General features: G+C 39.4%; 1 protein-coding gene across 1 annotated transcript in view; it reads left to right on the top strand.

The window, feature by feature from the left end:
• The window catches only part of LOC128864697 (zinc finger protein Elbow), a 70,329-nt gene extending 55,358 nt beyond the window's left edge, over positions 1-14,971 (top strand). Inside the window, exon 2 of the mRNA XM_054104449.1 lies at positions 12,764-14,971. Within this exon, the coding sequence (XP_053960424.1) occupies positions 12,764-14,356 (1,593 nt within the window). The 3' untranslated portion in view covers positions 14,357-14,971. The remainder of the gene's footprint in view (positions 1-12,763) is intronic.
• Positions 14,972-23,671: the final 8,700 nt, after the last annotated feature.

Raw genomic sequence — 23,671 nt, forward strand, 5'->3', positions numbered from 1 at the left:
GTTGAGGTAAAAATAGTGAAACCTGAAGGAATATCAATTTTTACATGTCTTATTTAAAAAAAAAGCGAGTCATTTGAAAGATACTGCATAATGAAAAGAATTAATACAAATGTCCAAGGATATGCAATTATTGGTATAAGGCTCGATTTTTTATATATAGTATACATTTTGTTGTATGTAACAAATCCAAGCGCAAATATGCACTTTCATACAAATATATAAATATGTATATATACAAATATACCATATAAGTATGTAGGCGCTCGCTTGGCGGAGCACCACTCAACTCAGCTAAAATTCATTGGAATAAATATCAGTTCCTCTTTTATGACCTAAATTGTGTGTGCAATTTCGTAATTAAATTTATGATTGAATTTTAGTGTTGCTTTTATGAGTCTAATCGTTATGTCGAGTAATTTATGAGTATCCACATATAAACTACAAAGCATTTTCCAGCACTGTCTGTCCACATTGCGCACACACTGCTCCACTAATTGTTTCTGAAGTATTTTGAGAACTTCCAATACTTCGCAAATTCAGTGAAAATAATGCTTTGAAATTTTTACGAGTGTGAATTTTTATGAAAATATCTATTTAAATTATCTGTACAATAACCTCATAAACCTTTTTATATGCCTACATTTGCTTGTGCATGTGTATGTGTGCATGCCGACCATATAGTATGTATGTAAGTGTTGTACAATCACTGTCGGCAGCCTGCTTTGTATTGCTTTGAAGTTGAAAGCCCTTCGGCTGTTTTTAGCTAGCTTATAAATTTCATATACGTAGATATGTATGTATGTACGTATTTAGTTCTTAAACGTCTCGATTTGGGTATACCCAAATATATAACATCATAATTTAGAGTGCTGACGCATCAGATCCACAAGCAGCTTGCATTCTCCGAGTATAAACTTTAATATATAAAGCGTACATGCACACATATGTAGATATATACTTACATACCTACTATATACCTATATACATACTATATCGGTATACATTCAAAATGTCATTTCCTTTTATCTATATGAAGAAACACTTACCTTCGACGGACACTAATATCTGGAATTAAAACTCGATAATAAGGGTGATTTTAATATTATCACAGCCAACATAAAAATGTACGTATTTCATTAGCGCCGGAATGAAAATAAACCTAATAGATATATCAAAATGTTTCAAATGGCGAGTAAAATCGATGTAGCCAAGGAAGTCCTTCTACAGCTATAGTTTCTATTTAAAATATGTGATTTAAAAAATAGTCCAAAAAAATTTGGAGAATAATTGTTGATGATCCACCACGGATTGTGAGAAGAAGAAGGAACTACACGGTGAAGTCCAAACTAAACAAGACTGAGCTAAAATAGGAACGACATTAGCTTTGTTCTGATAACTTCGAGTTTATTTATTCAAAATAGTTCCCTCTGGCCTCGATACACTGTTTTGCGTGATCTAAAAGCTTTTCGGAAGAGTTTTTCAGGTTACTGACCGGAATGTCTTTCAGGATGTTGGCACAAGCCTTTCGGATGGCCTATACGGACGCTAAACGTTTACCTTTCATGGGAAAATGAAATTTTCTGAATAGGTAGAAGTCACAGGGAGCCATATCAGACGAATACGGTGAGTGATTGATGGTAAAAATGCGATTTCTAGTCAAAAAATCAGTCACCAGAGTGGATCGATGAGATGGTGCATTATCATGCAATAAGCGCCAGCTTCCTCCTTCGCGGTATTCAAGGCGAATTGGACGAATGCGCTGCAACAAACGCTTCAAAACCCTAAGATAGAAAATTGCATTGACGGTTTGGCCCATTGGCACGAACTCCTTGTAGACAATTCCCTTGGAATCGTAAAATCAAATGAGCAACGACTTGATTTCTGACTTCTCCAAACTCGATTTTTTGGGTGATGGCTCGTCTGGGGTCTTCCATTCGGCACTTTGACGTTTAGTTTCAGGTTAATGTTGAAAACACCGCGTTTCTTCTCCAGTTATAATGTTGTAAAGGAAGTTCTAGTGTTTTCTCGCATCTTTATTGAGGTCTTTCGAATGTTGAATTCTTAGCAATTTTTGGTCCTGAGTTATTCTGTGTGGAATGAAACGTGCACAGACCTTTCGTAAACCCAAATGATCAGTTAAAATGCGATAAATCGATGTTTTGGAGATATTCAACACCGATTCCATGAATTTCAACGACGATTTCGGTTCATTTTTGATAAATTTAGAAATAAGTTCAATGGAGTAAAGTGTCTTTCTAAATGAGCGGGAACAACGAGGACTAGTCGAGTACTGGAGAGTCCAAACGGGCATGCGGCAATCAAAGAGACTCATTGATTCAAGAACGTATAAAGGTATAGGCAATCCTAAACCATAACAAATGACATAAAACTTTACACCAAGCTATTAAAAGGGCATTGTAAATTTAATTGCCACATGAAATAAATTGGTGTGCTAGAAAATGATTCTTATAGAATCTGTAAAGTGGCACAAGAAACAACAGAACATGTTTCAAGCGGCTGCTCTGCAGCGGCACGACGCAGACTAAATTACCTTCAAAGCGGGGTAATAGATCCAAACCTCCTGGTAGAAATTAAGCCTACAGAAGTTTTAGGATTTATTAATAGCCTAAAACTGTTTGAGTAGGCTACATGGCCGCACAATATATCTTTTCAAGACGCAGTGCACAAATTAAAAAACATAAGAAATTGTCGCGTACACTTCCGTTAGGTGTTTGGCCAACCTCCTCCTTCTGTTTATGGTGCGCTTCTTTGCCTTCCGAATAATAGAGTTAATATGGATAACGAACGTAAAAGATGAATCCAAAATAACGCGAAGGTCATGAATTTCTTTGACTGAGGCAAGAGTTGAGGCACAAGTTGAGAAAAATTTATTCATGGACTTGGAGAACGTCAACTGATAACATTTACTAGTCTTGCAGTGTTTTGCAGAGTCCAGAGCATTTAAGTCAGGAAAGGAGATTCTACCGAAAAGTTTCAAATCGTCTGCATTGAGTAAATACTTTGAAAACTCGATACAACGACCAACATGTGCTAAACCAGAAATTAACGATATTGTATGAGATTTAGTATTGCCGACCGTTTCATACTTTGACGTTTAACATTAACGTACGCTCCATCTTTGGTGCTGAAAGACACACAAAGTTTCCTGCATGCAAATCACACCGATGGACAGTTGAGGAGCCATTTGTGGGTTGGTTTCGCTCTGAGTGCGCCAATTTGTTTATTCACAAAGCCACTGAGCGCGAAGTGAGCTTGATCACTGAATATCACTCGCTCTTTTAAAAATCTTTCCCTAAAGCCGGGTTTTATCGGATATGGGAATAAGTTTTCGCCCTCGTAAAAGAGGTATCGCTGCTGATATAATTTTTGTGTTCGCTCTAGTAATATACTGGTGATTTGAAGGTGTATATGTGAGGTCTCGATCGCAGTAATTGACATTCGTTTGAAGCGTAGATACTTTTTTATCTGACGTTAAAAATGTCTACGTTCGTCCCGAAAAAACAGCATTTGCGGAAAGTCATGCTTCATTGTTACCTTTTAAAGAAAAGTGCAGCTGAAACGTGTATATATCGATCAATATTTACAGTAATCTTCTTCTTCTTCTTAATTGGCGCGATAACCGCTTACGCGATTTTGGCCGAGATTAACAAAGCGCGCCAGTCGTTTCTCTCTCGTGCTAACCGGCGCCAATTGGACACACCAAGTGAAGCCAAGTCCTTCTCCACCTGATCTTTCCAACGCAGAGGAGGCCTTCCTCTTCCTCTGCTACCACCAGCTGGTACCGCATCGAATACTTTCAAAGCCGGAGCGTTTGTATCCATTCGGACGACATGACCCAGCCAACGAAGCCGCTGGATCTTTATTCGCTGCGCTATGTCTATGTCGTCGTAAAGCTCATACAGCTCATCGTTCCATCGTCTACGATATTCGCCATTGCCAACGTGCAAAGGTCCAAAAATCTTACGCAGAATCTTTCTCTCGAACACTCCAAGCGTCGCTTCATCGGATGTTGTCATCGTCCAAGCTTCCGCGCCATACGTTAGGACGGGCATGATGAGAGTCTTGTAGAGTGTTAGTTTTGTTCGTCGAGAGAGGACTTTACTGCTCAGTTGCCTACTTAGTCCAAAGTAGCACTTGTTGGCAAGAGAGATTCTACGTTGGATTTCAAGGCTGACATTGTTATCGGTGTTAATGCTGGTTCCTAAATACACGAAGTCTTTTACAACCTCAAAATTATAACTGTCAACAGTGACGTGGGTGCCGATACGCGAGTGCGCCGACTGTTTGTTTGAAGACAGGAGGTACTTCGTTTTGTCCTCGTTCACCACCAAACCCATTCGCTTTGCCTCTTTATCCAGTTTGGAGAAGGCAGAACTAACAGCGCGGTTGTTAAGGCCGATGATGTCAATATCATCGGCATACGCCAGCAATTGTACGCTCTTATAAAAAATTGTGCCTGAGCGATTAAGTTCTGCGGCTCGTACGATGCTCTCCAACATCAGGTTAAAGAAGTCACACGACAGCGAGTCACCCTGTCTGAAACCTCGTTTGGTATCAAACGGCTCGGAGAGGTCCTTCCCAATTCTGACGGCGCTGCTGGTGTTGAGCAACGTCATCTTACATAGCCGTATTAGTTTTGCGGGGATACCAAATTCAGACATCGCGGCATACAAGTAACTCCTTTCCGTACTGTCGAATGCAGCTTTGAAGTCGACGAAAAGGTGGTGTGTGTCGATTCTCCTTTCATGGGTCAGTAATCACGCTCCATAAAATACAACTTGTAAAGAGTCCTTTCGACGCTTCCAAAGTGGTAATTTCGGCCTGAGTGATAAAGATCGAACGAGCGAAAGGGCACCGAAAAAATTCAAAGATACTCAACTACAGTAATTATTGGATGAAGACGCATGTCGAACCCTTGATGATATGACTAAGGAGTTGGGTGTTGACAGATCAACCGACGGGAATGCTCCAGAAAGCAGGTAAGATAGCAGGGTGCTACATGAATTGAAGGAGAGGGATATCGAAAGACGTTTGGTGACATGTGAGATGCTTCTTCAACGGCAGAAAAGAAGAGGTTTTCTGAATCGCATCGTCACTGGCGATGAAAAATGGATCTGGTGTGATCAGAAGGGTGCCATCTATTATGAACTCCTCAAACCATCTAACGCCAGCACTTTCGATCGTTACCGACTGCAGCTAATGCGGCGTTTGAATCGAGCTCTCATAGAAAAGCGGTCGGAATGGGACGGTAGACACGACGAACTGATTTTGCTGCATGACAATGCCAGGTCACACGTTGCTAAATCGGTCCAGAAATATTTAGAGGACTGAAGTGGGAAATCTTGCCCCATCCGTCGTATTCCCCAGACATTGCACTTTCGGATTACCATCTGTTCCGATCAATGCAGTTAGCCCTTATTGGAGAGCGGTTTACTTCTTACGAGAACATCGCAAACTGGCTCGATGAATGGATCAAGTCAAAATACAATAACTGGAATTTTTCGTCAGTGCAATCCGTTTGCTGCCTGAAAATTGGAGTAAAGTTGTAGCTTCCAATGGCACATTCTTCACATAATATCAAAAAATAATAATATTAAATAATAATTGTTTAAACAATTCGTAACTTTAGCTAATAAAGGACGAAAACTTATTCCCATGCCCAATAGAAATATATTTTGAAGGTTTATAGTTTTTCCGGGTTTAAATACTTTGTTAGAGTTTGAGATGCTGCACATAAATGTCAAAAATACGTGTTTGCTTGAGCAGCGGATTTCACAGCATTGATATGCCCAAAAACACCTTTTACCATGCCAGTTAGAACAACTTAAATACTTTCACTTTACAGTTATTACAGCTTTTTCCTCTGTCTAACTAAGCAAAATTAGCCCTAAAGTATTTGTAGACGGTAATAAACTTGCAAGTATTTGTAAATTTTTATGAATATCCACCACATTCAACACTTTGCAAGAATAATAGCATCATAAATTAGCCAAAATAATATTGTACGCCACCCAATGTGGCATACAACCGGCAAGTCATACAACAGCCGCTAATGTGGCAGCATTGCGATTATATGCGCGCGCAAACACATACACATACTCGTACATTCGCATATTTGCCTGTAGCGTTTGAGAGCAATAAAAATAAAAACTTCGCAACACCAAGCACATTAAAAAAGAATTATTTGCAGCAAATGAGATTTTCCAACGCCAAAGCTTATGAAACGCAATGAGCACTCGTAAATATCTTATCTTTGTGGCAGCAAGCGGCGAAAATTGCATGCCACAATCCTTAAATGTGCACAAATGTGCAAACAATTGCGGTAACATTAAAAATGCGAAAGAAAAAAGAAAATGCAAATAAATAAAAGCCAAATGTGAACAAAGACAAGACGAAATTAAAAATCGTCCAAGAAAAAACATAAAAACACATTAACGAAATCATAAATTCTTATCGCAGTTGGTAGCCAGCAGCAGCCGTAACAAAAACAATGAAACTGAATTTGAAGATGACAAGAAACATTACGTGAAGCACGTGAAGTGGTGGGGGACTTACGCACTTATTGTTAATAGCAGTGAGCAGCTCATTGCGACAATTCGAAGGAGTAGCAGCAGGAGTTTTACAGGAGTTGCGCATTGCTGATGGCGTTCGATGGGATTGGCAACACCGACAACGTTGAAGTCATAAACATTATGTTGACTTATTACTGCCTTGACTTCCTTTAACTACTTTTATCTCACATGACTCTTTTGGCTAACTGTGGCCAGAACCTTCCGTCGTTTTGTTTGGAATTGTTTGTTGTGTTGGAATTGTCGTTTAGCTAAATGACTCGAACTCAGGGAATGTACAACTTGGCATCCCATTCACTTATTTTACTACTTTCTTATATTCCATTGTTTATATGTTTCCACTACACTTTTGCAGGGCGCCCAATACGTCGATTAGCAAAGTCACGTTCTGTCACTTAAGTTGCTGACTCGTAAAACCGAACTTAGTCACTTATGCACTGCACACATACTTAAATATGTGTAAGTATTAGGCCGGGTCGATTTGTGGGGAGGCAAAAAAATCGCCCATTGCTCTGTGAAAATCATATTCTGGGGATCAAAATAAGAAACTTTGCCGAAGGAACCATACCTCTAAAACGAATTCTGATGCCCGCCAATTTGGGTCGAACTTTTTAGCTTCTTTTCTCATGTAAAGGCCAAAAATGGTGATATTTTGAAATGATTGTATGGGGAACCCCCCAGGGGAGTTTCAGGGGGTGTGCCACTGGCATGGGTGGATGGGCCGTCCAAAGTTAGTGGGGGTCGGTCATACATTTGGACTCGATTGGAGCACTCTAAATGGGTCAAAGTGGGATTTTTCGTTCGACCAAAATTGGGGGACATCAGAATTCGTTTTAGAGGTATGGTTCCTTTGGCAAAGTTTCTTATTTTGATCCCTAGAATACAATTTTCACAGAGCAATGAGCGATTTTTAAATCGACCCGCCCTAGTAAGCGAGTGAGGGTTGGCAATGTTTTATATACATATATTTTTTTTAGAAGGAGGAAGCATCGAAAGCCTTTACCCTGACAGTGTTGGACTTTAACCCGAACTCCTATCGTCATGTACCGATCCAGTCCCGATACTATCATGACGTAACTCATCGGAGGCGGTTGAGCACTAAGTACTACGTCTCTTACTCTTCACATACAGTCCATCCAAAGTTACAGAGTTCTCCCACAGTTTTGTTTATTTACGAAGAAAACCAGCCCAGTTGGCCCACTCTCACAACACTTGGCTTACGTCGCCTTAAGAGTCTGTTTCTTTGTCAAGTATTCTCTGTTTAGCAGCGCTGAACTCGTCGAGGTCTGCGTGTTTTAACGCATATTGCATATCGTTGCTTGCTGACGAAATCGTATCCTACGCATACTTTGAAGCCATCATGATGTCGACTATGTTTTCTGGTAATATTGGATCTTCCGATCAATCTACATCATCTCTGCAAGTCACAAATCGTAGGCATATAAAAACGCATGACTTGTGTATTGCTCTTCATGAGTCCGAGGTTTTGTACGCACTTATCACCCTCAGTGCGCAAAGTCTGCACAAGGCCTCGTCTGGTCTGTTGTACGCTTATACCTCCAAGGACTTCGCCTATACTGGTGCTGCATACAGCAGAGTGGATATAAAGAAGCTAGTTGCCTGCGTTTACTGCTTCTCGGATCGCCACGAACCGCCCACGTTCGGAAGCATTCTAGAGAGCGCACCAAACTTTCTTGATGCTTTGTGAGTTATATATACATATATATATAGTTACATATTCTGCATGCGGTCCAAAACTAAGCCCGTCGTCAATTATGTTATGCTTAACATTTCTACGAAGTTTCTTTAAAATATTTGTATATAAATCGGGCTTTTTTTTGGGAAGTGGCACCAAACATACGTGTGGCACGTTTCCACTAAAACAAACCTCCCCTTTTCGGCTGATTTCCACCCCGGGACTGCATTGCACTATATCGACTCTGGAGCCGTGATTGTGGCTATCAACCACAAAAGAAACCTACGTCCAGGCTTTCTACCTATGACTTAAGGAGGTTATATGTATGTCGCAGATAGTCTCTATTATCTTCGTTATGAAGCAGATGGAATTTCGATAATGTCATGTGCATTACCGTCTTGTCTGCGTATGATGTGATCGTGAGTGGTCAACTCAATAAAATGTTTAAAAATTTAGATTCTTTGAGGTTTCACTATTTCCTATTTTAGATTCTTTGAGGTTTCACTATTATCCTATATACTGCTCTTGACAATTATATGTGAAAAAATTACATAATTTAAATGTCGTATACAGTCGATTCAAAATATGTTTAATTGTTGAGGTATCGATATTGAAGGTTGTTCAGCAACTCTTTGCGCTACAGCAGCAATATACTCCGCACAGCGTTCAGTTTTTAGTCTGCCAGTCCTTTTTGCATCCTCGGCAGAACCAGTTTCTTGAAATTGTTTCACCAACTTTTAAAATGTCGACTTAGTCGGAGGATTGGACGATATGTTTTTCTTAAAGATCGAACATTTTCATAATAAGGTTCAGTAGTTTTAACACGTTGTTCTATCGTGTAAAATTGTATATTTGTCTGCTTGAAAAATGTCAAAGATGACATAAAAAAGGCATCGTCTCGTAATTATTCACTACTAACATTCAAGCGTCTCTTTTGAAAGACGCTTAATTAGATGAAGTATTTTTTTTAATCTCCTGCTTCGGCTATTTATTTTGATCTTAGCGATACTGAAGTTTGTACTGATTTGTCTCATATTTACCTTTATTTTGGAACGCGGCTACACAAAACTTGCTTTACTAAGCACAACAAATCAAGGACCCTTTGTTAGCGTAATGTCATCCTTAAATCACTGTATGACATGTTCCGGATGTATCGGAAAGACATTTTGCGGAATATTTTTGTTTACGTAATTCATCTTTTTCTTCATATAAAGTGTTCTCATTGCTAGTAAATGCTGACCCTTCTAAAAAGCTCTTTACTGGCAAAGAAATGTTTGTCAACTCAATGGAGCAGAACTGAAATCTTTCCCGCCGAACTGGTATGCTGACTGATCAAGAAAGTCTAAGACCTATTTGCTTACCGGGCTATGCAAACGTAAAGAAAATGGGAATAGAAAACTAGAACTAGAATACACTAGAATCCGTAAGGTATTACAAAGGCATTTGTGCCAATATTTTATACTTTGGAGCCACAAGTTTTCTACTTCATATCAGAGTGGTCCGAAATTTGAATGAGTAGCTTTTGTAGGCTTCGTGTCTTAAGAAAAATATTTTTTCTTATTGCAAGTATACAAAACTGTTATACTTACAAACATACATAAAAGCTACATACATATTAGGCACGCACCTACAAACATGACTGAGTGGAACAGTTGTTGACACTTCCAAGACACTTATTGTCTTAACATTCTTCCACCATATAAAGATAAATATGCTTTTGTAATATATACATACATATACATATACATACTTGTATACATATATGTACATATGTGACATGTGAATAGACAACTGTCATATCGGCCATCTTGTTGGCGGCAGCCCCTTCTTAAGTATGTAAATACTTAGTAACTGTATGTTCTTGTATATTTGTTTTATTTCGTTTTTGTTGTTGCCCTTAAACAAGCCACAAAGTGCAATTTTTATGTGTTTTTTACACTCTGTTAGCACTACTGAGTGAATTTCCTACATTCGCTTTCTGGCTTTATTGCTTTTTGTTTATCTGATGCAAAAACGCATGCATTACGCGTTAAAGTGTTCCCCTTTTTGCAAGGTTTTACAGTCTGCTGCGGATATGCTGTTTTCTCTATAAATATTTGCGTGTGTAAGCGAATGTACGTAGTGTGTGTATTTGCTGTATGTACGTATGTTTGTACCACTTCTGTGTATGTGTATATTATTACGGACTGACTGCAGTGTCTCGCTTACTTCCTTTTTTTCTTATATTTTGTTTATCTTTATCTCTTGTGTCGTTAACTTTTTATGCTACTTGCTTGTGGCAAAATTTTGCAACATCCCTTGCCCTCCCACCAGAACTTAAGTTTTTCTTCGACTTTGATAAGCTTTTTAACTTATTAAGTACTAGAGTATTTATCTTCTTACTTTAAACAAGTAATTTTTTTTATTTACTTATATAATTATTTTACATGCATACACATACGTGCGTGTTTTTTTATACTTATATTTATTTATTTTATTTATTCATAAAAGTCTAACAAAATTCAGAACAAATATTTCAGATATAAACTCAGAACTAAAATACAAATTTGCAATATTTAATATTAAAGAGTGTGGCAAAATTAGATTATCAACATAAGAAACCATTAAATTGCTAAAAATATATACAAGTTACAATTACGAGGATGTGGCAACAAAATGGTGCGGAAGCGCTAGTTGGATTCTGGATGAATCACCACTCTAACCAACCAACCAACAATTACTTTCTCTGCGTATGTCCGGCTCTGGCGGCTAGGCGCTTGCGATTCCTTAGCGTACCCTTTGGGGATGACTTGAAGAAATTCTCCAGCCCAGATCTCTTTTTTCTCCTCCACTACATCAACAGCACTGGATGGCCGTAGAAGGTTTTCTCTTCCCAAAAATTTTTCTTTGCACAGGTAGTGGTCCACATTATGGTTTCAAAACGGCACCTAAGTGCTACTTGAAGTGTGCCTGGCAAGAGTACTATTTTACCTACCTACCTACCTAAAATTAAATTTTAACGAAATTAATAATTATCAAACTAAAATAAGAAATATATACAAGGCATTCATTATCTTGATTTCTTACATAAAAGATATTTTTTTAATTGCATTTAAAATACTTGTTTGGGCTTGGAAAGGAAGGGAATCCAAAAAGGTTGGGAGATAATTAAGGTCAGACTGAAAAATATATCTGTCACTTAATGGAGAGAGACTAATCGAAAGACAGCGTGATTCGTATGATAGTTTCGGGTCTGAGAAATTGAGTGATTGTAGTGCGAAACGCATAAACATTTTTTGAACCCATTCACCTCGATTTATGTGGACTGCATGATAAGGTCTTCAAATAAAAGCAGCATAATCTAATTTGGACCGAACAAGCTCAGAATATAATATCTTAAGAGTATATGTGTCAGTGACTGTAAACCCACGGTCACTGTACACCCACGCTAGGTCCGAGCGGACCTTTTTCTACTCATATTCCCTCAAGGGATGAGTGGGCGAGGTGAAAGAAATTACAGAGTTTTAGCAGCAAATAAATCTTATTACTCTAATTTAAAACTGCTTAAGTCAAAATTTTGCGACCAAAAGTTAAAGATATATAAAACCTTGATCCGCCCTGTGTTTTCCTATGGTTGCGTACTATGGACACTAAAAACCACTGGCATTAATCAGTTAATGGTCTTCGAAAGAAAAATTTTAAGAAAAATTGATGGACCAATAAGAATGCAGGACGGTATTTATCGAACAAGAAATAGTCACGAGCTCGAACTTTTAGCAAAACAACAAACTGTCACAAGATTTATAACATATCAGAGGATAAAATGGCTTGTACACGTGTTTAGAATGCCCAAGAAGAGAATGACTTGAAAGGCAGTTGAAGGCAATTGCGCCCTGTTGGAGGCCGAAGAAGATGATGTCCCAGAAAGAGATGGATAGAAGACTTTGAAGATGACCTTGCAAAGCTAAACGTGCGGCGGTGGAAGGAAGTAGCCTCAGATAGAGACGGGTGGCGAAAGGTTGTGAATGAAGTAATGGTTCACCAAGGACTGTGATGGTAAGAAGAAGAGTTTTGCCTTCCTCCGGTGAATATGGAATAAGAAACTGGGAAATATTGGGGTTAATACATTTCATAATTTTTTTGATAAGGGCATTTCCCCCTAGTTGTTGCTGCTACCCTATAAACTTCGCATGCGTTACTAAATCCACGAAATCGTTAGTCAGATTTCCATACTTTGGAAAATGCCCTTATTTTAGTATAGAAAAGGTTTGCTTGGTTAGAATACAAAGAAATTTACGCTTCAGACAAATAATGTGTAATAAAATATTTTACCAAATATTTGCCACAACAATAAGTTGGTTCTAAGCTATTGCTAAATTGGTAAATTATTTACGTTATCTGATAGAAATAAGCAATAATTAAACTACATCAATATTCCATTTACATTTGGCTGTAAATCTAATACAAAAATTTAATTATGATTTTTTTCTCATTACAGCTGGACGCCAAATGCAGTCCGCTGGCTCTGCTTGCACAGACGTGCAGCGCAATCGGTGCGGACACTACCAATCCGAAACTGCTTGCCGCCAATATTGAGAAATCTACAAAATCATCGCTGAAGTCCGGGGGTTTGGACGGACGCGACAAATCTTCGCCGGTTAGCAGTCAATCATCGTCCGTTTCAACCGGCTCCGTCGAGCACATCAAATCAAGCTTTAAGCCGTATGAGTCAAATAATAATTTAACCAACAACAACCATATACGTGACAGACTTGAAGCGGAAGCGGAACGTGCCACAAATCTAAGTACAGGCACGCCTGTGAACAGTTTAAATCTCATCGGCAATAGCGGCCGAGTGCGAACACCAAAGAGCAATGGCAGCAGCGTTATGCTGTTGAATGGCCAACAGCAGGCAGCACAGCTGCAACAACAACGTTGTGATTCAAACCAAAGTGCCACCTCACAGCGCGACTCGCCAGCGATCGGCATGAACGGTTTGCATAAGGGTTCACCCATTGGCACCGCTGGCGCTGTGATGGATCTGCAACAACGTATGAGCAATAGTAGTAGTCCGCAACAACGCGTCTCCTCCAAGGAATCGGCGGCGTTGAGTCACACAACTAACAGTGCACAAATTAGTCCAAGTGCTGCGGCTGCAGCAGCGGCGGCAGCTGCTAGCCATTCACGACTGCAATCTGCCACTGACTCGGCTATCGCTGCCGCCAAAGAGGCCAGTTACGTGAAGGCTTTACATGCTGCAGCTGCAGCCGCTGGAGTGCCGACGACGAGCGCGGGTTCGCTACAAGGCAGCTCTTCTTACTATGCAGGCTATCCGGGCGGCAATCCTTCGAGTGGACTGCCATATCCGATGGACGTGATGACAGCGAGCGCTCTAATGTCACAGCACCATCCAATGTTTAAGGCCGCCGCCTTGCATCCATATTTGAATTATGCGCGTCTGAAGGGGATCGATCCGGCCACAATGATAACGCCGAATATATGTCGTGATCCCTACTGCACTGGTTGTCCATCCTCGCCCCATTTTCTTAACAAAGCCGCCGGCCAATCGTGTCCTGTAGGTTGTCCACAGTGTGAGGGAAGCGCCGCTAAATCATCATCGATGGGAGCAGGCGGTTCTTCGGCAGCAGCCGCTGTTGCAGCAGCGGCCGCTTCATCATATCACGCGCAATTGGCCGCGCTGGCCGCTGCCTCGCAAATGCCGTACGTCTGTTCATGGATTAGTGCAGATGCCGCGTATTGTGGCAAGCGTTTCGGCACCTCCGATGAGCTGTTTCAACATTTGCGTACGCACACCGCATCGTTGCCTGATTCTGTGCTGAGCGCCGCAGCCGCAGGCGGTATCCCACCCACACATCCGCTCTTTCAGCGTACCTACCCCACACCACCGTTGAGTCCATTGTCCGCCGCACGCTATCATCCTTACGGCAAACCGTCCATGCTACCGCCACCACTCGGCTCTGCGGCTAGCACACTAAGTGGTTTGCCTATGCCACCACATCCGGCGCTGGCGCAATACTTTGCGCCCTACTCCCTTTACGGACCGCCGCGCATGGGCTCGTCACACCCATAGTAGGACGCAGTGGACGCAAAAGCGCGTGATGCCTACAGAGCACACCTGAAGTAAGTGGGCTCATTGGTTGAATAATGGATTTTTAATATCTACAGTCAATTTTGGCATTGAATGTCCTTCATCTTACACTCTCTTAATCGTGGAGAAAATATTGCAAATGTTAGAGGCGCGAGTTGTGAGGTGGCGTAAAGTGCTAGTGATGTAACATATTGTGCGTATGTGTTGTATGTATGTATGTGCGCATTTGCACACATATGCACAAAGCATGAAAAATACTTGTACTGTATGTAATTATAATTATTAAAATAATGAAAAATAATTATTGTAATTGTATAGAGCGTTTGTGCCCTGTTGCTCAATGCTACTCTAAATAACTGAAGAATTATTTATTTTATTAACTCAATAATTAAAATGTTTATCAAAGAAAAAACTAAATAAACTATAAAATGTATGTATGAATAATCCAAATGTCAAAATTTAAGCCGAAACAGCGTTGTTGTATATTTTAAAGTGTAATCTACGAATGGCGTCTATGTTGTAATAAAATTACAAATAAATGTACTTTAAGGTTCAGTTAAGTCATCAGCAAAGAAATAATAAAACCACAGCAAATATTAAAATACACATTGAACATGATTTTTCTTTATTTACACCAAATCTTTGAGGTGAGTACCGCAGATTTTGCAAACATTTATATGTATATCATACTTTTTGTTAAGAAAACATCGGAAATTGTTTCATTTTTTTGCTGGAATGTTGGTACAACTGTCCTCTATAGTGTCGCAGAGTTTGAGTGTGATCTGTTAATGTCTTCAACGGATGAAAACGTCGCCAAAGTCAAGGAAATGGTGCTAGAAAATCATCATTTAAGTTTGAGGGAGGTAGCTCGTGAACTTAGAGTGTCTCACGAATCGATTCGCAACATTTTACACCATCAATTGGGCATGAGACACCAAGACGCGTGGCAGCTCGACTCGTTCCAAGAGAGTTGAATTTCTTTCAAAAAATTCATCGCAAGATGAAGGTGGCTGAGCAAGTGACTCGACAAATATCATCGAACAACCACCGTAATCAACGGAATTAGCCCCTGTGACTTTTTCCTTTTCCCAAAATTTAAATTACCACTCCGCGGACGCCTCTTTGAGGCGATAGGAGCCATTAAGGAGAATTCGCTGAAGAAGATCTCTTGAAACGCGCTTAAAAGGTGCTTTGATGACTGGGCTAATCGTTGTCATACGTGTATTGCTTTGAATACAGCCTAGTTTGAAGGCGACAAAATAAATTTTGATGATCAAACAATTATTTTTGCGCTTTATTGAACAATTCCCGGTACTTTTTTGACAGAACGTAGTATTCACACCGATGATTGATGTCCTATGTTCAATATAGCAGTAAAAGGATCAAATATAAGTATATTCACCGACGCTTAGGATCGGTTCATTGATAAACATGCCATGCATATTGAACTTACCAAGCTCATGCATTAGAAGGGGTTCGCTGCTGACCAGCTAATAAGCACAACTGAAGCCGCGGTAATCATAGAAAATATCAAAGGAGGGAATATTGTGATTACGATTCGCTTTTCAAATAATAACAAATAATTTCAATGATTGCTGATTGGATTCTGTTCCTTCAAGAATGCGCTTAATAATTTATGACAATGGTAAATTTGTATTTCACTAGAAGCAACAACTATTAAAACATGCGCAATAGCACCAAACAATTTTTTTAATATTTACTATTGCAAATCATAACTTCTAATCATGAAAAAATAGTAGTTTTGAGTAATAAAAAGGCATACTTGCACTCTTACTCATACTTGAAGCTCGCCCAAATATGTTAATTCGAGCATGAAAGAGTGCACAAAGAAAGGAATTGTACAAAATGAGTGAGGCAATGAACTAATGTTCGTCATTTTTAACTGAGATTGAAAGTTTAGGTGGAAAGCCAAAATTCTGCATACATTTATTTTAATGGCATTACTAGCGACCGCCGTAGCCGACTAGGTTAATAAGACCATTGCCCGCAAGATCATTTAACTAAATAAACAAAGCATTAATGGCATACACACACATCAAGAAGTACCGGCAATGTTTAATTTAAACGCGCCGCACACATGGGAATCGGTCCATATTTTTTTCTTATGTTGGTAGGGCTGTAAGACACACATCTGTCACTTCAATGCTTTGAAGCGTTTGAGAGATACTGTACGTCGCAAATGGCCGGAAAGTGGGCAAACAATTCTTGGATTTTGCATGATGATAACGCGCCATCGCACCGAGCCCAAATTATGCTGGATTATTTCACCAAACACAAAGTAAATACCATCGTGCAAGCACCGTATTCACCTGATATTACTTCGTGCGACTTGTTTTTGTTTCCCAAGTTGAAGTGGATGGAGATTTCAGTCGATAGAGGAGATCAAAGAGAATGCGACGAAGGAGCTGAAGGCCAACCCTTCGTCGGCCTACCAGGTGTGCATGGAGGACTGGGTTAACCATTGGCACATGTGTGTTGCTTCAGACGGGTCATATTTTGAAGGCGATAAAATAAATTTGCCTGAAATTTAACTCTGTTTTGTTTTATTTAAATATTCCCGGTACTTTCTTACCAATCCAATCGTCCGAGACAAGAGATAAATTGCTCACTGAAACGACGACACATTAAATCCATGGTTTCTCAGGTTATAGCGCTGTCTTGTTGGAACCAAAGGTTCAATTTTCGTCATCAAAAAGTTTTTTAGCATGGCGCGATAGCGTTCGCCAGTACACATAACAGGAGTGAAACTTTCAAGGCAGACAAAGAAAGAGGGAGAGACCCGAGAGATAATGAGAGAGAGAGATAGAGAGAAAGAATATATATCTAAATAAAATCCCAACATTTGCAGAAAATACAAATAGACAAAATTTTCAAAAAACGGAGAAGGGTCGACCGGTATAGGTAAAGGCCAGACACAAACCGTGGCAACAACGCGCACTACTCCGAGCGTTTATCACCCGTACAAAAGCAGTGGGTCCAGGACCCCAGCAACGGCCCAAATTACCGCTAGGCAATACCAATAAATCCGAGGCCGGAATGAATAGCCCTTTATAGTACGCACAAGCACTAGCTAGGAAACGGAAATAAGCGCCAAAAAGTAGGTACCAAAAACAACGCCGAAAAAATTGGGACCAAAAAACGCCTCCATAAGTAGGCACCAAGGAAATATAACGCCAAAAAGTAGGCACCAAAAATATACAATATTTCCTACAAGTTTGCACCAACAAACAAGCGCCAAAAAGTAGGCAGTGTTATTTCTCACTAGAAATTAGCAACCACAGTGAAAAACTCAGGAAAAATAGTCTAAAGTGTATCTAAGATCTATATAAGTTATAGCTCTCTCTCTCCTTTCCCTCTACGTTACATCTTTTTTCTCTCTCGCGGAACGAAAATGCCCAAAACGTTGCATGGCCTTGAAATTGTACTCTCCATTCTCGCTAGTCCATCGACGCCTAAGAAGTGCAAAATACAAAAAAATAAAAATTCACGCCTCAGTTTAAATGATACAGTCGAAAGAAGCAAATGAAAAAACAGAAACTCTAATTCTTATTTCAACAAGATAAGATTGCCATGCATGCGGCACGCACCACTCGAAGTTGGCTTCATGAGAAGCGAGTTCAAGTATTAGCGTAGCTATCGCAATCCGCGGACTAAAATCCGATCGAAAGCATGTGGGACAATCTTCCTCGTTTACTATAGACTGTAAGACGTCAGTTCCAGGTTTTAGAGGAGTTACGCAACGTCATTATAAAGGCATGGTCCAGAATCCCTCTGGAGTTTCAAAAGGCATTGCTTTGATGCCAAACAGCACTTTTGAATTGATAAATAAATTTGGGGACTGAACGCACTACTCATTTTATATAACACAACTTTGCTACATATTTTCCGAATATTTGTTTTTTATTCAGGAAGCAGTGAATTTAATCGAATTTTGCATTTGCATTTCAATTTTTGAAGAAAAAAAAAATTATTAAAATTTGTTTTGCATTTAATTGATGAACTTTTTGTTAGTCAGACTGGACAGTATGGGAAGAAATATCCTCTAGTGTTTTTTTTTAAGGTTGTTAAGGAAAAATAAAGTGAATTTAATTGAATTTTGCTGTATTTGGTGTTTTCAAGACATTCGTTCAACAAACATATACAATTATAAGCTTTTCCAACATTTTGCCGTCATTTCTGGAAAAACCATTTACCTACATACATATTTATGTACAGGGTTGCCCATATTCGTCGGACCCATCTGGCAACCCTGTATCTTTTGACAGAGACGTAAGATCGCTTAATGACATACCGCGTTGGAAGCGTCAGTCCCAGCAGATTTTTACCATGGAACAGTACATGCCACGCGACCGCTCCCAAATTGTTGAAATTTACATTCAACAAAAGAAGTCAAATGTGAAAAGAAGAAGAAGAAAAAGAAAAGAAGAAAATTGTGATGCCAATTATTAGTCGAAAGCGTATGAGGCAGTTCTGGTTTCAACAAGATGGCGCTCCACCACACACAGCTCGCACCACAATCGATTTTTTGAAGAAATTGTTTCCTCGTCGTTTGATGTCAAAAAATTGCGATTTTGATTGGCCACCGCGTTCGACCGATTTAACACCACCTGACTTCTTCTTGTGGGGATATTTGAAATCAAAGGTTTATATTTATAAGCCAAAGACCATAGAAGAGCTCAAGAACAACATCGTGAGGAAATAGCCGCTATTCCAGCCGAAATGTTAGCTAAAACTATGGAAAACGCTGCAAAACGGGCACAATACGCCGTACAGGCTTAAGGCGGCCATTTGAGAGATATCATATTCAAAAAGTGATGCCAACAAATCTACTTTTTATTTTATGTCAACCTTTGATCTCAGGAAATATTATACTAGCACAAGCATTTATATTCAATCGATTTCATAACACGCAATTAAGCCCAAAATTCAGCAGTCTTTTATTCGCAAATAAATATTTTCTCCTCTTGCCACGCTAGTACATATTTTTGGTTATGATTCGATTTGAGGCAAAGCAAAACCAGTATGGTTGTTGTGATCTTATTTTATATCCAGTTATGGCTATACGCTCTGCCAAACCAAAACCAGCATCATCTTCCTAACCTTCGACAAGCAGGGTGTAGCTCTACTTGTACAATTCAGTACCCATATTGTCCATTTCAGAAGCTCAAACTGAAGGCCGCACACACCTTTGGAAGCCCAATAGCTTGAATTTACCATTGCTGAAAATGCCAATAATTCTTTCATAAATGTCCATTTCGCCACGTATTCGAAAGCCACAACCATTCAGCTGGGATGGGATGAGCGGATGGATGCGATACGTTTTGGAAAACTGATGGCCCCGTGCATTGCAAGTGGCAGCCAATATGTGAGTAGCAGCCTCAAACACCACCAGGTGAGGTGAAAAGTAAATGAAGAGTATGGTGGTGAGCAGACATTTTTATGGGCATCAATTCAAGTCGAACAACGCTATGCCATTTTTTTTCTACGAGTGAAAAAACAAAACTAAAATGTCTGAACGAAAAATAATTTCATATACCCTTAACACAAGAAATATTTTCACGAAGGTAGACAATCAAAGAGTTTGTGATTTTTTGTTATTGATCAACATTTACGCATTTGATTTCCGGAACTCCTGGATGCCTTGAGTTCAAGTTTTAGGGAAATCGCAGCAATTACTTATAACGGGTGATTTTTTAAGAGCTATAGGAAAGTTTTCAGAAAAACACATGCAAAATTCAGAAAAATGCATGCAATTTTTATTTAAATCGATAGTACAGTCTATACAATTTAATGTTTGAAGATTATTTCATGCAAATGTTGACCGCGACTTAGTCCGCTTAGTCCAATTTTAGCATACTCTTTCCAATGTTTCGGCCGGTATCTCACATATAAATGCCTTAATGTTGTCTTCCAATGCGTTAATTGAAGCAGGCTTGTCTGAGTAGACATGAGCTTTAACATAGCCCCACAAAAAATAATCTAAAGGCGTTATCTCGCACGATCTGGGCGGCCAATTGACAGGTCTCGAACGTGAAATAAAATGTTCACCGAACTCGCCTCTCAACAAGCCCATTGTTACGCGTGCTGTGTGGCATGTGGCACCGTCTTGCTGAAACCAAATATCATACAAGTCAAGCTCTTGCATTTTGGGCAAAAAAAAGTTGGATATCATTTCACGGTAGCGCTCACCATTCACAGTCACGTTACGATTCGCAGCATCTTCAAAGAAGTACGGTCCAATGATACCTCCAGCCCATAAACCGCAGCAAACTGTGACCTTTTCTGGATACATTGGTAGCTCTCGCAATTCTTCTGGCTGATCTTCACTCCAAAATCGACAATTCTGCTTATTAACGTACCCATTGATTTGCAAGCGTTGTTCGTTTGTAAGACGATTCATGGTTAAATTATAGACCAAACTGAAGACTGTTTAAAAAGATAATAGCTAAAATCATCCTTTACATATAATTGCCTCTTACACACTTTCGAAAAATTAAGAGAAAACTGTGCTGTAAAATATCATACAAACTATGGGGGTCTTCACACCTAGCCGTCGTTTCGTTACTTGTCAGTTGTACGCATATTTCGTTTATGTAAATCCAACGAAAGCGTGTAAGTGCCAAGTAACGAAGCGCCGCAGTGACAGGCTTGGCAGTTTGATCGGTAGTTGGCAAAATAACAATCGGCGGTTTGACAATTGGCATTTGAAGGTCTGGCGTGAAGTTTAAATTTAAAAATCAAAAAACGAAAGAAAAACGTATGTAAGTCGTTTTTGTAGTCAAATATTTGATATTTCAAGGATATTTTCTTCCAGTGGATGAATCGAAACTAATTCACAAGCAACAGAAGACCCAAAAGTATGAGTAAATGGAAATTCACTTTTTTTTTTAACTTTACTTTTTCAGCGGGAATATCTGTAATTTATTCATATTAATTGCTTATTCCCTCACTCGCTATATTTCGGCATTTTTAGTTTTTTGTTTTGTACAAGGGGGCGCAAAATTAATCAGCCTATCGGAAGATTTATTAATTTTGCAAATGCCATCGTACGTCATTAAGACTCGTCATCTGTGAACTATGTTAGACAGGTGCAGTATACAAACAGACAAGCACTGAACAACGTAAAGCTTAAACTGAAGATTTCCATTACTCAAAATTATTTATTTTTTATTCAGTATAAAAGTTCTTTGCGGCCTCGGTAGTCTAGCGTATGCGCACTATCCTGCCATCGTAGAGGTTTTGGGTTTGAATCGTAACCACGTAAAGCATGGACCTCGCACTTTTCCAAACTTACCTACTTCCCTAGTTTCTAAACAACAAAAAAACAAAAAAAAAAAATTCATTCCTCAACCCCAAAAACCGTATCCTTCCAGTAAGGACTCCCGCACAAAAGTCAGCGCATTACTTGCATTGTGGCTGCTAAAAAAAGCAAAAAGCCAAAAAATAAGACACAGTTACACATTGCATCAGTGGCGCCAGCAAGATGGAGCGGGCAATCGTGGTAATAGCGCAGACACACTAAAATTTAGCGAAGTCCTCAACTATCTGTATGATCCTTCTGACAGAAAAATGTGAAACACAGATGGCGCTCTAAGCAGTTAGAAGGCGTTGTTTTTAAGCAACGACAGGTGGTCACTCCCACTATTTAGAAATGGTAGCGGCCGGCTAATCACCTACCCTGCCAGAAAGCTAAAATGGATTAACGGAACCAACGCAAGGCTGAGTCTTGTCAAGGCCCTATGCTCCCGAGTGCACCAAACTAACAGAAATTAGTCAAAAAGGTCATTCACAGCAAAAACCATTTGCGAACTGCCAACAAACAACAGCCAAAGTAATGGAATTGCTGTATGTACCCCTTATGTTGGTCAAACAGACTAGCGTTAGGATTTTTGGATTAAAAATATCCTACTTACTTTTTAAGAATATAAAAGTAGTTGCAAAAGTAGGAAAATTAATAACTTAGACTAACGAAGACTTGGATAGTTGTTTATCCGTATCGCCAAATGCAAATTATAATTCTAAATATTATTAGAAGTGTGGGACAATTCCACCAATATCTTTGGTGATTCGTTTGCAACATTTTAATACTTTCGTTTTATTATAAAAGGTGATCAATTTAGAGAAATCGGATTTTAAATTGAAATAAAACAACAAGAATTCAATTTTTTGGGCAATCTTTATTATTTTTGGGTAGAACCATTTATGACATTTACAAGTATTTTTTAAAAGTAATCCCTTTTAAATGTTGGCCGCAACTGCGCCATAATTCGTCTATCCGTAGACACCAATTTTGAATGACTCACTTAAGGACTCCGGTCGGTATCTCGTCAATAACTTTAGTAATGTTCCTGTTACTCAATCGAAACTAGGTTGTCCACAAAGCAATTAGACTTTACATACCCCCACAAATAAAAGTCAAAAGGTGTGATATCACACGATCTTGGTGGTCAATCCACTTGTCCGAAACGACAACGCAGTAAATCCATTGTTTCACGGGCTGTATGGCAAGTAGCGACGTCCTCCGTCTTGTTGGAACCTAATATTGTGGAGATTACGGGCTTCAATTGCCAGCTCCAAAAAGTCGTTTATTATGGTGCGATAACGTTCGCCATTCACTGTTACATTGGCACCAGCCTCGTCTTTGAAGAAATATGGGCAAATGATTCCTCCAGCCCATAGGCCGCAATAAACGGTTGTTTTCAATGGATGTAATGATGTTATATTTTGCAATTTTGCCTTCTCATGTAGCCATTAAGCCAACAATTGAGTTCATCGCTGTACACCATAAGTTGGTCCGAGCGCGCGATAAACTCTTTTCACAGAGCGCCGATTTTCTTAATGCAATTGTACGATTTGTAAACTTTGTTGAGGCGTAAGTCGTTCCATGATGAAATGTCAATGAATACTGAAAAAAAGTATCTTTTTAGTTTTACAGTAGTGACGCGTGATCTGCCGAAAAATCCCTATTGGAAAAAGTACCTCCAATCTAATCACCCTTTATATGCGTGAAGTGCTTAAAAAGCTAGCCAATAGAAAAAGCTCTCAAAAGAAAGCTACTATACTAGAAAAGTTAAGCGCTCCTAGCAGGTGTTGCAATCTGGTAAATTTTTTTGAAAAATACAAAGGGTGTGTGTTATATGCAACGTTATGCCATCGTCTTCACCAGAGGGCCGTGTGTTCTAGCTTTTCTAAATTGGATAGACGAAAACCTGTTTAGAAATCGTGAAATGATCACTACGGCAAATTTGTTAAAATATTGCTATATTCGGCTTTACT

The sequence above is a fragment of the Anastrepha ludens genome, chromosome 5, assembly GCF_028408465.1.
Source record: "Anastrepha ludens isolate Willacy chromosome 5, idAnaLude1.1, whole genome shotgun sequence".
NCBI classification, from domain to species: Eukaryota; Metazoa; Arthropoda; class Insecta; order Diptera; family Tephritidae; genus Anastrepha; species Anastrepha ludens.